Source organism: Oryza sativa, chromosome 6 (assembly GCF_034140825.1).
Source record: "Oryza sativa Japonica Group chromosome 6, ASM3414082v1".
In the NCBI taxonomy this organism is placed as follows: Eukaryota; Viridiplantae; Streptophyta; class Magnoliopsida; order Poales; family Poaceae; genus Oryza; species Oryza sativa.
Genome location: NC_089040.1, coordinates 29,375,771 through 29,392,979, shown reverse-complemented (window position 1 = coordinate 29,392,979; position 17,209 = coordinate 29,375,771). Strand labels below are relative to the sequence as shown.

The window sequence follows — 17,209 nt, the reverse complement described above, 5'->3', positions numbered from 1 at the left end:
TGGAAGAAAAATATGGGAAATATGGAAATCATTTTGAATGAAATATGGAAGGCGACTCACGCTTCAAGGTATAGATGGTCATATGGCCCGAGGCCCAACGACCTAGCCCAAGGCACAACAATTTGGCCTGCCCAAGCACAACACGGCCCAACTGGGATGTGCTCGTGCCGGCCCGACCTGACAGCAAGGCCGTGCCTAGGCTGCTTCCTCGGCACGGTGGGCCAGCACGACCAAAGAAAAATAGTTGAGGGATCCATCGTAGACTTAATTTAGCCATTTGAGGTACAACCCAAAGACAAGAGGTATACAAAATAGACTTATTCCAGCCATATAAGATACAACCCAAAAGAGAAGAGGGAGGACAAATAGACTTATTCTAGCCATATAAGATAGCCCAAAGAGATAAGTGAGAAAAAATATACTTATTTAATAGAGAAGCACGATGGGCTATCATGCCTTCGGGCCCGCCTAGCACGGCCCGAGTCTTATTGGGCTGAGGGTGCAACCTGTGGGTAGGCATGGCCTGGCCCGATGTATTGGTCGGGCCGTGGCTAGGCCCGGTCATGGCTGGACCAGGTGGCCCATTTGGCCATCTATACTTCAAGGGGGCTGATAGGCTTCAAGAGGCCTGATAGGTGGGTTTTAAAGAGGCACTACACTGGACCTTCAATGTGTCGTACCACGTAGTTGAAAGTGATTAAAAAAAGGAGGGACATCTTATTTGTTCCAGTGAAAAAAACAGAGAAAGCCACAAAAAGGAGGGACATCTTTTATCAAACATCAGATGTCCGCGTACTCTACTACATGCATGTAGACCCAAACACACTCGTGGTGTGCGCTGGCATTTTCTTAGAAATATTATTATTTTAATAAAAAGTCACAAAAACAAAAGTTGGTATCCGGATTTATTTGCAAAAATAGGGACCTGTTGAACTAGCTTAGTTTGACAAGCCAGGCAATCGAATGGAGCGCATTCGACGGGATCCTATCAAGTGGAGCACATTCGACGGGATCCTGTCGATCCAGCCCTGAGCTCGTGCTGCTGCCGTCGTCATCGTCATCCTCGCAGTCTCCACCATGGTCGTCGCCTTTCTTGCCATTGTCATGGCGCACCCCACTGCCTGTGTGCTGCTTGCTGCCGCGTTGACGCCTGCTAGCCTCCCACTGCTCCTCAGCGAGAAGTAGCTGCCCGCCATGGACCTCCGTTTGATCTTCAACGTCGGCGTCCACCGCCACTTGCAGCCGCCCGACGAGCTCCTCAACGGACATATCATCCATGTCCTCGAGCATCTCAATTGCCACCGTGACTTGCTTCAACCTCTTCGGGACCACGCGCAGGACCTTCTTCACCACGTGGCTGTCTTCTATCTCCTCCCCAAGGTCACGCAGGCTCGCGGTGGGCCCGTTGATGCGCATCGCAAAGTCGCCGACGGTCTCCCCGTCGCGGAACATCATGTTCTCAAACTCCTTCATGAAGCGTTGCACACTCGCTGACTTCACGCGGTCGTCGCCGGCTCGCATCTTCTTCACCGAGTCCCACGCTTCCTTCGCCGACGTCTTCACGGCGAGCCCGACCTTCATCTTCGGTGGTACCGCGTGCAAGATGGTGGCCAACGCCCGCCTATCCTTGGTGACCGCTTCCACCGCGTCCCACAACTCCAGCGCCTCCAAGCTCACCCGCATAACCAAGGCCCACTGATGGTAGTTGGCCCTGGTTAGCAGCAGCAGCTCCATGACGCTGGAATTGGGCACGACGCGCTCCACGGAGGCATCGGAGGTCGAGCCATCTCCGATCTTCATCTCCAGGCTCTGATACCAAATGTTGGCTTAGCCTAGGAACACTCTCACACTCATGAACACAAACAAAATAACAAATGAAGGAGTATAGAGGCTTCTTATAGTCCGGGGACACACCAGGAGCTAGCCTCCATGCCGGCCATTACGCCACGTTCCACAGGACCCGCTTGATGTCGCCGTGAGCCACACGCTCGCCCAGACGACGCGGCTTCCTTCCCGAACCATGCGCCACGCACACCACTCCTCTAACAAACTCCGACCGAGCGCTCTGCAGCACCCCTGCACTCGCGATCATGACTCGATCGACCTAACAAGACGCACACAACGCACACTACACAACACAGACACACACACACACACACGCACAGGCTCACTCACGCCATGAACATACCATGGCGAGTTTATTTCCAGCAATTATGAGCTCATAAAGTAATTCCAGGCCGCTTGGGGAGCCTGGCACTCGCCGTCGCCGTCGCCGTCACTGTAGCTGTAGCCGTCGCCATTGCCGTCGCCGTCGCCGTAGCCGTAGCTGCCGACGTCACTGTAGCCGCCGACGCCGCCGTAGTTGAAGACGTTGACGGTGTATATGGGGCCGGTGAAGTGGGGCCCAGACGGCGGGGCCGTCGCCGTCTCCATCGTTGTCGGCTGCTTGCTGACACTCTGCTTCTTCTTCTTCAGTTAGCTGATGCACCAATGGATTACGCTTCTGACGCCGACGAGGAGCAGTGCGGCAACGGCGATCGTCGCCACCATATACAACAGCGATTCCACACTCATCTTGCTGCCGTTGGCCTTTGGGTTGGTGTTGGAGTCGACAGATGCATGAGTGTAGATGCCGCCGGCGGCAATGATGAGTGCCACCGCCGGAGGTGGAAGTGGAGGTGGAGGAGGAGGTTGCAGAGCCATTGTGTGTAGAAAGTGAAAGTCTGTGTCTCACATTCGCATCGACTATTCATCATATAGCCTGATCGAGGTTGATTCCATGGAATCATTGGGCTTGTTGTGAGGTAATACTAGCATTGTAGTCTGTCACGCCCCGAACTAGTCCCGACCGGAACTAGCCCGTGACGCTCCAAATTAACCTGTTAATCGATACCAGTCCCAGGAAACAGTGCTGGTATCACAGGGAGACAGAATATCACAGCAACAGAGGTCTCTTTATTATAGAGTAGATGTACAGTCATGTTGGGCTGCGGACAGATCCCGAGCTCACAACTGCATTACAAAAGGAAAGCGGAAGCCAGGACTTGGACCAATCAACACAGGCGCGACTTGGGAACTAGGCTGAAACCCTAAAACTCATCGTAGCCGGCATGCTCCTGGAAGAACTCCTCATCAGCAGGATCCGCTTCATCTTCTTCAGCAACTGGGGGGGATTATTTATATAGAGCAAGGGTGAGTACGGGAGTACTCAGCAAGCCATGGGAAGTAAGTGTTTAATGCAGGCTTCAAGGAAAGGCTGGTGTTTTTGCAATTAATTTTATTTGAACTCTTTTCTGAAACAACTAAGTGAGTGCTTCTCAAACGACACGGATGAGACAGTGCGTCTCGTCCGGTCGGAGTATGTGCAATGTATCAGTCTTTAGAATTTAAACAAGGTTGGCACCTGGCCAACAGCTTTTTCAACGGCCACCCGGGCCAACAACTTTTCAAACGGCCACCCGGGCCAACAACTTTTCAAACGGCCACCCGGGCCTAGCTGATCCCATCAGCTACAGATTTTTCAAACACCGAACCCCTTTTCACACAGCAATTTCACAAGCAGTAGTCAAACCAAACTACGCTAGGAATCACCTCACATCCGTCCATGACCGTGGGCACGGCTGTTCGAACAGTTTGTTAACCTCTGCAGAGGGGGTACACTTTACCCACACGACATTACTAACCCGGATCACCCAGCCCGTGGGGATCAGCCACGTCGGGAGACCTCCAAGCTTTCATGACAAGGCATTTCCAAAGCCGACACAGGTTTACCATATGCCGACGAGAGGGGTCCCAGACCAACAACAGGTTAGGTCCCAGACCATACTGTGCCAGGAAGCCCAGGGGTCCTCCCCGACACCACCCCGGCGAATCCACATGTCTCTCGGCATCAAGGCTCCCCTGATAAGCTAGTTACTCAGCCAGGGGTGTCCCATTCGACCCATGTGGTCGTACTTGTCTTATGTTTGGATGAAATTCCAAGGAATTGGTCCTTAAGTGCGAGAGCGGGAAACCGTACACCCGGTACGTTCCCCGGTCCGCGGTTTTGGAAATTCATTTAGTTTGCAAGCACCGACCCAGGTGTCGGGTTTTCCAAGTCTTTTGTAAAACTCCAGTTTTACCCAAGTTGTTACTCAGATTTTAAGTTTGAAGGCGACCGTCGATACTGGCACAGGGTGCACGAATATCGAGGCGTAGCTGGATGGTTACAAGGGGACATGGTATAGCAATTAACAATGGAAGGATCAAATGCAACAAGTTAGGTAGGTCTGCCAATCTGCCTTGCAGACGGAACAACAGATTAAGTGCAATCCTATCAATGCATAATATTTTGCAAGCAATATAATTAGATTTCAAATATAGGCTCAAAATGTTCAAAGGTGGCTTGCCTTGCTCGAGATCTGGAGCTTGATCCTCGAAATCCTCGCACTGCGGGTCTTCGGGCTCCGAAACTACACGCAAAACGGGACAACTCAACAAACGGCGAAAATAAAGCCCTATTAATGACCTCTAAGCGTGCCATTAGATAGATCTCGAGATTTGAGAAATTTTGGAATTTGAACGGAGTCAAACGGATTTACGGTTGGAAAGATATTGAATTTCTAAGATTATTGGATTTTTGGTCTAAAGGAAAAGGATTTAATTAAATCCTTTTTTTTGGAAAAGAAAAGAAAAGAAAAGGGGAGAGGGAGGGAATATAGACTTCCCTCGGGCGGCTAGGGCGCGGCCCGAGAGAAAGGGCGGCTCGGCCGAGCTTAACGGGCCGGCCGGCCCAAGAAGGTGGCCCAGAGCGGCCCAAGACGCGCGCACGCGGGAGGGAGGAGAGAGAGAGCCGGTGGACCGGGCTCACCATGCGCGGTCCCGGGTGGGACCCGCTTGTCAGCGGCTCGGCTCACCGTGCGGAGGGAGTACGTGGCTCATGCGCGCGGGCGGGGGAGGGACGCGGTGCACGCGCGCGGTTCGCGGTGGACGCGGATGCAGCGGGCCCACGCGCAGCCTCACGGCTCGCGGTGGAACGCGCGCACGGGGAGGGACTGACCGGGGTCGGCTCGACCCGGTCTAGGCTGAGCTGGCGCCGACGTGGCGCCTACGTGGCTGCCACGCGGGCCGGCGGGAGGTAGACGACGACCCGGCCGCGAATGGACGGCGGGCGGGCGGCGGCGAGCGGCGGAGCGAACCACGGCGATACGGGCAAAAGCTAGCACACCGGGCGGTTGTTCGTGATGAGGGGAGACGAGCCAACGGCTCGGATTCGCCAGAGGGAGTTCAACGGCGGCGAATCGCGGCGGCGACAACCGGCGGGGAGGGAAGAGGGAAACGCCGACGAGGTCACGAGGGACCGATTCCCGGCGGTGAGAGCATCTACGCGGTTTCGGGAACTCGATGCTAGCGTCGGATTGGACGGAGCTACGCCGAGCGAGGCTGGCGACGTGTGGGTGCTACGGAGCTCGAGCGGCGACGGCGGCGAGCACACGGCGAGCGACGGCAACGGTCGGGGCGGCGCCGGCTAACTACGGGGAGTCTACTCGAGCTACTACCGAAAGCTAGGGGGAGGAGATGGAGCGAGGAGGAAGAACGGAGGGAGGCATCACCGAGATGAGGAGGGGCGCTGTGACGAGAGGCCGACGGCGCGGGAGTAATCTCTCCGGCTTCGGGCCGGGGAAGAGGAAGGAGAGGGTGCGGCCGAAGTCCCCTTCCGCGTCCTTGCTCGTGCCGACTCCTTCGACACGCGCAACAACGAACGGCGACGGTGAACAGAGCACGGGGGCGGCAGCTATGGTGAGGAGGCGAAAACGAGGGAGATTGGAGGGGAAGGAGCTGGGGTTTAAAGGGGGCGGCAATGTCGGTTTGGGAACCGACTTAGGGTGGTCAAGGCGCGAGCTGGCGCTCGGCGGTCGCGGCCAAAGCGGCGACAGGGAGGATGACGCCGGCGGGGGAAAAAGGGGAAAAAGGAGGGGGAGAAAGGGGCTTGCCCTTTTGCCGATTCGGGAAAAAGGAGGAGGGGAGCGGGGGCGACGCGGCAGAGGGAGGAGGGGCGCTGCCTCCGTCCCTTGGCGGCTTGCGCGCGGAGTGGCGGGGGCCGGGCGGTGACGACGGCAATGACGGCGGGGCGGTTTGGAGCGGCGCGACGACACGAGCGACAGGCGCGGCAGGCGCTGACGACGGCGGCGACCAGGCGGTCGGCCACTCGGCACGCACGCGCGGCTCGCAACGGGAGGGCGCGGCGGATGGAGCGGCGCGGCTCGGCACACGCGCTGGCTGCGGGGCCGAGCGGCTGCAGGCGCGGCAGGGCAGCGGGGCCGGGCGGCGACCACGCGGTGCGGGCGAGGACCACGCGGGCGCGCGCGCGAACAACAGCGCGCGGGGGCCGGCTTTGCGAGCGGGGAGCTCGCCAGGGAGAGGAGAAGGAAAGCGAGGGGAGGAGGCGCTCGGCGCGGTGACTCACGCGCACGCGCGCGGACAGAGTGGAGGAGGAGGAGCGCTCGGCGCGGCTCCCGCGCACGCGCGCGCGGCGCGCGGGCGGAGCGGAGCGGAGCTGAGGGAGAGGGGAGAGGGAGCGCGCCGGGAAGGGGAGGGGGCGAGAGAGAGCGAGAGAGAGGGAGAGAGAGCGGGAGCGCGCCGGGGGAGAGGGGAGAGGGGGAGATGGGCCGGGAGGAAATCGGCCCATCGACCCCCGGGGGAGGCAAAATAGACTTTTGCGGAGGAATTTGATTTGGAAGGATTTGGATTCGGATTTGAACTCGACGATAGATCGGGGATTGAGATCTTGAGATGACACGGACACTAGACAACAAGCAAAGAAACAAATTTCACAATTAGGGTTTTTAAGAGATAATTTTCCCGCTAGGCGCCACGACGGAACGGGCGCTACATAGTCCCGCTGTCCGCATCTTGTTTCTTCAAATGTCATGTTTATTCGTCGCCGTGCGAGGGTGGTTTCTATGGCAGTTCAGGGACATCCACCTTTACAAGATTACTGCAACAGACCATCTTAGCCAATTCGTCAGGATATGGTATACATGGAGCAGCAAACCCAACCCAACCAATCAATCAGCTCACGTTACATAGTTCAATTTTATGGGGTCTTTTGCCATCCCCTGTAAATATTTAGGCTCTATAAACCTCTTTTTTTTTCTTTTCTTTTTTTTGGCCGGGTTGATTGAAGAATAGCCAACCAATTTTATTAAGATTTGGAAGAGAGACATAGTTCAAATACAAATTTGTGATGTCGACAGAAAACAGTTGAGGCCTGGTGCTAAAACCAAATCGTACGTGCACACACTGGAAACAAACACTCTTGCTATTTTGCACCTTGAATAGCCCTGCATGCTTCATGCCATACCTTGATCTTGTCCGCTCCTCAAAAACCCTCGCGTTCCTTTTCTGTAAACCTCTTCTCCGTCCATACATAAGCGGCAATGCTTTTGCCGATTCTTAAAGGAAAAAATGTGAAGGGTGGTTTCTTGTACAAAGGTCTGTTCCTTTGATAATTTTTGTGGCTTCCGTGCTCTTTCACTGTAGTTTCACATCTGCTGAATTTGGTTTCTCTCTCACGGTTTTACTTTCTACTGTTTCTTCTTTAGGGTGTGTTTAGTTCGCGAAAAAAAAATTTTGGGTGTCACATTGGATGTTTGACCGGATATTAGAATGGGTTTTTGGACACGAATGAAAAAACTAATTTCATAACTCGCCTGAAAACTGCGAGACGAATTTATGAAGCCTAATTAATCCGTCATTAGCACATGTGGGTTACTATAGCACTTATAGCTAATCATGGACTAATTAGGCTCAAAAGATTCGTCTCGCGATTTCCATGCCTGTGCAATTAGTTTTTTAATCTATATTCAATGCTCTATGCATGTGTCCAAAGATTCGATGTGATGTTTTTGGGAAAAAAAAATTGTGGGAACTAAACAAGGCCTTATTTCCCAGCTTCTGACCTTCATGTCATGTCACGATATTTCATTTTTCACTGTTAATGAACAGATTGCAGAGAAGCACCCTGTGCTTACATGTTAACTGGGTCCTTTTGGATGAAACAGTGGCTACTAAAGAACTTGAGGAGATGCAAGGGGTGGCGCTGCACGCTAAATTTTGACACAAAAGTTGAAATGGATCTAAAAACCCATATGTGGATTGTTCATGAAGTAATCAGTTAGCTTGAGAGCTTGGGTTGTTAGAAGCTTACTAGATTGTCAGTGGAGGAAGTTCATGTTGTGTGGTTAAAGTGTACCCATCTGGAGAGGTTAACTCACTGTTCGAACAGTCGTGCCTCTAGTCATGGGCTTTACCTCATAGATTTGTTTGCATGTGCTTTGTGAAAAGTTGTTGTGGATGGGGGAATCATTACCAGAATTAGCCAATGTTGTAAATGGATAACCTGGTGTTGACGGTCGTTAAGTACAAACTTTAACCGTCAAATCTTGCATAAAAGATATCAAATATAATATCAAAACTTAGTGGTAGGTGTTTACTACTAACATTTTCCATTAAATTTGGTAAATATATGTTTATAGGTCATTTATGGATGAAAATACACCCGCCATGCGACAAAATGAACCTTCAACCAATCGCAAGCGAGTACAAAGATTGGAGGGTTCACATGACAATCAAAACCGACCTAAAGTTGGACCAAACCAACCGACCTAAGTTGGTGGTCAGAGGCGGTGGGAATGGTTTGGCCGAACCAGACTTCGCCCCCGGCTTAATTCCCCCCTTGCACGTGGTAGCGTCCTATTGGATGGTGATGACGGTTATAGGTGAACCGACATTGGAACCCAATTCTCTAATCTCAACTCAGTGGTACGGATAGGTGGAATGGAGAAAAATAGGGAAACACAGAGGGCCAAGGCCCCCACTATTTATATGTCTTCAAATTATATTAGTGCAAATATCATTAGGGTCACTCTTCACATACCATGGTGCACATGTCTATTTCTAAGAGTGATTTATTAGTTCCAATCATATTTAGTCGTGTCATATGACTCCAGTAAATATATAGTGGATCCGTCCCTGGAACGAAGTGTCCATTTCTTTGTCAGGCTGATGGACCCACCCAGCTTGCATTGGTCCACCGTGAAACGAGCCCAAGAGTGCAAGGCCCATTTTGAAGATGGTCTACATATCAGGGGGTAGTGCTGGGCAGCAGTAGCACACAATCGCGGCAAAAACCCCAAGCTAGCTTCATAGTGAAACAAAAACCAACTAAAACCAACTAAGCTCAGAAAGAGAGTAATGGCGATGCAGTACTCCAGTGCGCCTCCCCCTCTTCCTCCTCCTCCAACCTCTCCGATCGTCTATCCCTTTCTCCTCCGTAGACCTTCATTCCCTCACCGCTAGCAATAACCGAGCTGTGCGCTCCACCATCTTTGATCAGCTCCCCACCACCATCATGTGTCTTCTTGTCGGTTTTGCACTACTGGGGTTGGGTGTTGCGGTGGTTTTCCTCGTATTTACTATCTCGATCTGGATGGGGTACAAGCTCGCTAAGTACTGTTGGAATTCATAGTTAATCCTGCTATTTTGTTTTCCCTGACTGTCAATACTATAGCGTGTCTAGCGTTTTTCGCTTTCTGTTTTTTCAGTTAGTTTGTTCCTATTTTCCCGTTTTGTGGAGCCGACGCTCCCTGCGTGGTGTTCGATTGTGCGCGTCGTGGAGTTGTGCGTGTCGCGAGTGGGATGTGTGGGATAGCACACATTGCTAACGTTCCTCTTTTCCCGCTTTGTGGAGCCGACACCTCCCTGCGTGGTGTGCGATCGTGCGCGTCGTGGAGTTGTGTGTGTCGCGAGTGGGATGTGTGGGATAGCACACATTGCTAACCAATCATGGCGTACATTGTGTTTTTTCAGTTAGTTTGTTCCTCTTTTCCCGTTTTGTGGAGCCGACGCCTCCCTGCGTGCTTTGCGATTGTGCGTGTCCTGGAGTTGTGTGTCACGAGTGGGATGTGTGGGATAGCACACTTGCTAACATTCCTCTTTTCCTGTTTTGTGGAGCCGATGCCTCCCTGCGTGGTGTGCGATCGTGCGTGTCGTGGAGTTGTGTGTGTCGCGAGTGGGATGTGTGGGGATGTGTGGGATAGCACACATTGCTAACCAATCATGGCGTACATTGTGGAGGACCATGGCATAAAACCCGGTTGTGTCTTTCTTTATATTTTAGAGAAGAAATACAGAAAAGTTGCCGCAACAATTCGCAGCACAAACTCATGTGTTCGTGTTCTTCAGCTCCACCTCTCACGTTGAGTTTGATTCTCAATCTTTTATAGCGATTTTATGAAGCCTGGTAACATTTCGTATCAGAGCCATGTCCATGCCGACGCCGCCACCGTGTCCGCGTCAGCAATCACGCTCGCCTCCTCCCCCGCCGTGGTTGCCATCGTGACCAAGAGCTTGTGTCATTTTGGCGGGTGGTGAAGGAGGTGGGCGGCCCGGCCAACTACCTCATGTTGACGAAGACGAACTATGATGATTGAGCGCTGATGATGAAGGTCATGCTTCAAGCGCGCGGACTGTGGGATGCAGTTGAGCATGGCGATGCTAACTTTCAGGAGGATCGCACAGTGCTGGAGGCAATCCTCCGTGTCGTTCCTGCCAAGCTGCTCGGCACACTCGCCATCAAAGCTACTGCCTAGGAGGCTTGGGACACAGTGAAGACGCTGCATGTCGGTGTCGAACGTGTGCGCAAGGTGAAGGCGCAGACTCTCTTGAAGGAGTACGAGGCGATTGAGTTCAAGGATGGCGAGACCGTCGAAGATTTTAAAGTTCAAGCAAATGGTCATGAAAAGTTTCAATATGTATTTTTGAACTTTGATAATGATGTCATCTATGCCTAAAAAAGAGAAAAGAAAAAGAAATGTTGTTAGGGAGTACGAACCATTTTTTAATGTGTAAAGGGGTAAAATGAGAAAAAAATAGTTTAGTGGGTCAAATGATCAATGAAACAATTTGACGGAGTAAAATGGATTTTCTCTGTATATTTATAAAGTAAATCTGCATATTATAAATAAATATATTGTATGTACATTACAAATCAATTACTACCTCCATCCCAAAATGTTTGACGCCGTTGACTTTTTTAAAAATGTTTGACCGTTCGTCTTATTCAAAAAATTTAAGTAATTGTTAATTCTTTTTCTATCATTTGATTTATTGTTAAATATACTTTTATGTATATATATAGTTTTACACATATCACAAAAGTTTTTGAATAAAACGAACGGTCAAACATGTTTAAAAAAGTCAATGGTGTCAAACATTTAGGGAAGGAGGGAGAAATATACATGACATGAAAAAAATATATATACTAGATAGCAGTGATCAAAATCAATGTTACTCCAATTCCATAACTTACAAAAGCAACGAAATAAACAACGCTAGTAAGGAGTAGATGGCAGTAGTGCTCGATGTGGCATCCGAGCTTGTTGTCCTTCCGGGACCACCATAGAAAAACTGGTCGTCAACAATCGCCGTGTAAGAGTAGAGCTTCGGGTTGGATGAGAAACCTATAAAATGTCTCGCCGTTGACAACGCTTGCCCCTGCTCGTCGATGAGTTGAATGTTGCTCATGGATGCTGCCATGTTGCTGCCATGACCTGCCATGTATCCGCTGCCCACCGGAGGCAGAGCGGGTGTCGGCTGAAACGTTGCATTATTAATCGCCATGCCACTGAACCATAAGGCTATAGCCTTGTAAGCCAGGCCTGAGAAGATTGATTTGGGGAGACGACCAATTAGTTCAGGGTCACTATTGAACCCGTAGTACACCAACCAATCCCCTGAAGCACTATCCTGTTAACCAAAAGAGATATTAAAAAAAATTAATACTTCGAGAGATTACTTTGACAATTGTATTTGCCTTCAATTAATTAAGCAGACCTTGAATACTTTGAGTGCCATGTATTGCCTAGCCCCATTTGGCCTGGAGACACTGGGGATAAAGTCGCCTGGTTGTATAGATGCACCGCTCTCAAGTTGAAAACCAGGGCATTCCATGTCCACATAGGTTGAACCTGATATTAGAGAGCTAGCACTCGATGCCTTTTTTTAAGATAAATTGTTAGCAAGAGTGAGGACAATACAAAGTTACAAACACCTGGACAATAAGAATTAGGAAAAAGTATGAATTACCCCCCTGAACTATCGCGGTCGTCTGAATTATCCCCCTAAATCCGAAAATCAGACATCGTTCACCCTTAACTTTCAATACCGGACAAATTACCCCCCTCGACCCAATCCAGAGCGGTTTTGCCTACGTGGCGTACGTGTGGCAATCCAGTCAGCATTTTCTTATTAAAAAAATGATGGGGTCCACCTGTCATCTTCCCTCTTCCTCTTCTCCTCTCTCTCTCTCTCATCCACAAGCTGACAAGCGGGGACGACGGGGATGGGCGGTGGCTGGAGGAGGCGCAGCACACGGAGCAGGCGCGCTGGCGATGGCCGAGATGGAGAAGACAAGTGCCGCCCGGCCATGGAGGCGGCCGAGGAGGCGCAGCATGGCATGGCGCACGGCGGTGCGGGGAAGGCAGTGGACGGCGCGGTCGGCGTGCACGGCGGTGCGGCCCAGCTAGAGGGTCACCCCTCAACAGCTGGCGTGCCAGGTAGGGGGCGCGTTCGTGATTTTTGAGGTTCTTTCGAGCGCCGGTGTGGTGAGTGTCGCGTCGCCGCTACGGGGGAAGGCGCAGCATCCTCAGGAGTGTCGCGCCACCCCAGGCAAGGGGCAAGACCCCCCACATCCCCACCAGGTAAGCTTGGCTACCAGGTCTTTGTGGCGAGTCTTCGGAATGTCCGAGGGCCCCCAAAGCTCCAGCCCTGCCTCACCAAGAAGTACGACGATGGCGCCGACCCCTCCGAGTCCCTCCAGATCTGCACGGCGATCATAGAGGCGGCGGAGGGTGGCGACCGGGTCATGACGAACATCTTCCCCATGGCCCTCAGGGGCCAAGCGCAGGGTTGGCCCATGAACCTGTTACCGCCTCGGTTCACTCCTGGGAGGACTCTTGCAGTTTTGAGCTCCAGGTGCCGTCGAAACCCGGGACCCCCTGTGCTGGCTCTTCTGTAGCGGCTGGCTTTGGTCCCGCCGGCTGGCTACGGTGCCCGGCCCAGCTCAACTGATCGTCCTTTCAAGCTTCAAGTATTTTCAATTTTTCAATTCATTAGCTTAAAATCTTATATTTAATTTTCCTCCATTCTATTCTCATGGCCCTGCGACACTCGCGTGTTGCGCATTTGTTTGGCCCCTCGGTGGTAAGAGCCCAACCTCTCTCCCATCTACATGAATGATTCTTCGCTAAGTGTGGGGGCTAAGTCTTCTAGCCTTATCCTAGCCTTAAGTTGAGCTCCGGGTGCCGTCGAAGCCCGGGACCCCCTGTGCTGGCTCTTCCGTAGCGGCTGGCTTTGGACCCGCCGGCTGGCTACGGTGCCCGGCCCGGCTCAACTGTGGACGGGGATTGCTGGCTCTAGAATTTTTCGGCTCTCACACTCGTGCGAAAGTAATCGTCCATGAAGAAGGAAGAGAGATTGGAAGGAGGCCACCGAAAGGAAAGAGCGAACAAAATGTGTAGCGTTGAGGCGCAGGCTCATGGGAGCTTGACCTTGTTTGCTAAGTGGTCGCAGGCTTCCCTAAAGGGTTCGGAACCCATGGTGGGGAGCCCTCTTCGAGCCAAAGGTTTGAAAGGTCGCGACGTGTAAACAAGGATAAACAAAGGTAACAAAGGAGGTGTTACAATACCCGGACCAAAGCAGACCTCTATAGGAAAGCTCAGCGTTGGCCGGGGACTCTTTTTGAGCTTAGCATTTGTAATACTTTCTTTAAGTATATATCTTCTTTATTCGCGCTTATCAGCAAAATTATCATGGCTTATATTTATCTCTCACCCATCTCTTCCTCGCGGTCCCATGATTACCACGTGTCGCATGCTCGTTTGCCCCCCTTGGTAACAAAAAGTTTGTATTCACTTCACCCATTCAAATGATTCTTTGCTAAAATTGTGGGGGCTACGATTCCTAGCTCTATCCTAACCCTGCGTCGAGCTCTAGACGCCGTCGACGCCCGGGGCCCCCTGTGCTGGCTCTCCCGTAGCAGCTGGCTTTGGCCCCGCCGGCTGGCTATGGCACCTAGCTTGGCTTGATCGCGGGTGAGGATTGCTGGCTATGGAAAGTTCAGTCCTCACACTCACGCGAAAATAATCGTTTGAATAGATGAAGTAGAACATGAACAGAGGTTAACAAAAGGCAGGGGCAAGCGAGGTGCGCAGCATGAAGTCGCGGGCCCGAGAGAATCTAACAACGTTTGCTGAATATATACAGAAAATAAGTTCACAACCTAAGGTACGGGACGGTGAGTCGCCCTCAAGTTGGGGCGAAAAAGACGCATGGGCCCTAGTGCCAGCAAAGAATGGAGAAGAGACCAGGCCCACATCGTTAGACTAGGAGAGTGGCGTCAACCCTGGCCACCGGGGGAAGGTTTTGGTCAGGGCTAACGCCGGGGGCTACTGTCAGTGATATGGGCCCGGGGGTATCACATCTAGAGGGATGAGGCCACCCTCAAACCCACGTGGCTCCCTGCGAGGGGGGATCAAGCCCGGGGTGGAGCGGTGGCTACCCCCACCCAGCTAGAGGGAGGAGGCCGCCCTCAAACCCACGTGGCTCTCCCCGAGGGGGGTCGAGCCCAGGGTGTTGGGGCGGCTGCCCCTTCCCAGCTTGGGGTCGGGCCGCCCCCAAACCCACGTGGCTCCCCGCGAGGGGGGATCAAGCCCGGGGTGGAGCGGTGGCTACCCCCTCCCAGCTAGAGGGAGGAGGCCGCCCTCAAACCCACGTGGCTCTCCCCGAGGAGGGTCGAGCCCGGGGGTTGCAGCGGCTGCCCTTCCCAGCTTGGGGTCGGGCTGCCCCCAAACCCACGTGGCTCCCCCCGAGGAGGGTTGAGCCCGGGGTGGCGCGGCGGCTACCCCCTCCTAGCTAGAGGGAGGTGGCCGCCCTCAAACTCACGTGGCTCTCCCCGAGGAGGGTCGAGCCCGGGGTGTTGCGGCGGCTGCCCCCTCCCAGCTTGGGGTTGGGCCGCCCCCAAATCCACGTGGCTCCCCCCGAGGGGGGTCGAGCCCGGGGTGGCGCGGCGGCTGCCCCCTCCAAGCTAGAGGGAGGAGGCCGCCCTCGCTTGGGGTCGAGCTGCCCCGACCCCCTTCACGTATCAGCTCACGTGTACAGGGTTAGGTGGGCGCGCCTAACGCCTACCTAACTGCATTTAAAGCGGTCTATGCAACCGCGCCATGCCGCATTTAATGCAGCGTGCTGCGCATCTGACCGGTCTGTGACCGGTTGAATGACCGATGAGACGGCGACTGTGTACCCCCGCCCTGTCAGTGTGTCAGGCGGCGAGCGGCGTGCTCCGTCCCGTCCCATCCCATCATAATGATGAGGGGCTTCACAGCTTCTTATCCCGGTCAGAGCTGGTCCAACCACTCTGAACTGACCCGGGTTCCCGTTTTCTGGTGTGAACGAGAACCCAAAAGTCCTCATCCATTAAATGGCGAATGACAAGGGCGCCATGCATGATTTGATGGGCCCCGCGCAGCAACCGACGTGCAGATAGCTTCTGGGCTAAGGCAAAAGACATGTAATTAATATAGAGAATATTTTCCCTTCTCCCTAGGTAGCACTCGCAGCACATGTGGTATCCCCTTAGAGTATAAAAGGAGGACCATGCCTAGCGGAGAAGGGGGATCGGACTGAGGATCCCTGAGCCAAAGCTTGTCTAACCCTAGCTTGCATACCAGGGATTCAGGGACTTTCTAAGCACAGAAGAATCATACACACAGGAGTAGGGTATTACGCTTTATAGTGGCTCGAACCTGTATAAACCTCTTTTGTCTCATCGTCTTGGAGGAGCCTCCGAGATCAAGATCACACACAGTTTCGCTCACCAAATCCTTGAATCTCACCCGCTGCCCCCGACCGAACTCTCAAAGGGAGGCCTCACAGCCTCCCGCTAGAGAGGGTCACCTCTCGACAAACGTAAAATGAGATATTTTGTATATATAATAATATGAATGAAATCATTGCGGTGAACATAACCATTCAAAAGTTGGATAAGCAACTTCAAATTATTTGTGCCCATATGTAATAGTCCGTATGTGAAATAATGGTACGCATAACATTAGCAATACTCCAAACTGATCACTTTTTTATTTTTCTTAAGCTGCGTGCAATTGGTCATGAATTAGTTCCTACCATCTTTTCTCCTTTTTATTTTCACAGAATTAGGCATTTTTACTATCTTTTCGTACAATGCTTTTTAGCACCGTACATGGTTTTATATAATTAGGCGACCTAACTCTCTTCATTATCATCTCATGCGTGCGTGATAAGACCAAATTTTCTTGTTCTGTTTGTGTAGGTCATTGCGCTTGTTCCTTGATATTTTAGATCTTAATTAACTTTGTGTATAATAAACATATATAAAAGTTGATTTTGATATGGACTCCAGCATTGCATTACGATCGGGCTAGAAGTTTTTATAAGATGGAAGACGCCTTGCTTTTCTTTTTCTTTCAGTGAGCCAAGTCAGTCGACGTGATTTTTTTTCATTAGTGTCAGAATCGCTCTCTTTTTTTTTCATTAGATTAAGATTTGATCTTGTGATTATAAATTTTGGTCCCATCAATTTAAAGAAAAATCAATGGTCAAATGTTTTTTTTCTTTTTTTTCTTTTTAGTTTATTAGAGTGATGCATGGCGGTTTAGAAACGTTTATAAGAGTATCAAGTTGCAGCTTAAAAAAGTTTGTACAATGTTTTAATAGATTTTTAAGTATATAATAGATATCATTATCTCATATTCCATCATTCGCTCCATAAAAAAAATATTCCATCATTCCATTTCAATGTTTGCCAATTGACTTTATTTTTCTTTTGGTTGAAACGGTATGAGTCCTGTAAACTGTACCCTGATGGCGCCATCTGAACGTGTCATGGCTTAGTCTGCTACGTTTTGTTCCTTGCAACTGTTCTATACCCTTGAGATGGTGACTGCCTTTAGCTAACAAAATGCCCACTTGTGCATACATTCTTTCTTTTTTCCACTCTAGTAATTCATACGCACAGTTCATGCTTTGTTCTGTATCAGCAGTTGATTTTCCCGGGAGAACAGCGTATCAGCGTGTGAGATAAGCATTACTCCCTCTGTTTCTTAGATAATACCGTTAACTTTTAAACATATTT

General features: G+C 51.5%; 1 protein-coding gene across 1 annotated transcript; it reads right to left on the bottom strand.

Annotated features, from left to right (window-relative positions):
• Positions 1–694: 694 nt before the first annotated feature.
• Positions 695–1,866, bottom strand: LOC4341877 (uncharacterized). Its single transcript, XM_015787256.3, has one exon. It carries the CDS (start codon positions 1,798–1,800, stop codon positions 934–936), a length of 867 nt encoding a protein of 288 aa, XP_015642742.1. The 5' UTR covers positions 1,801–1,866; the 3' UTR covers positions 695–933.
• Between the last annotated feature and the right edge of the window lie 15,343 nt (positions 1,867–17,209).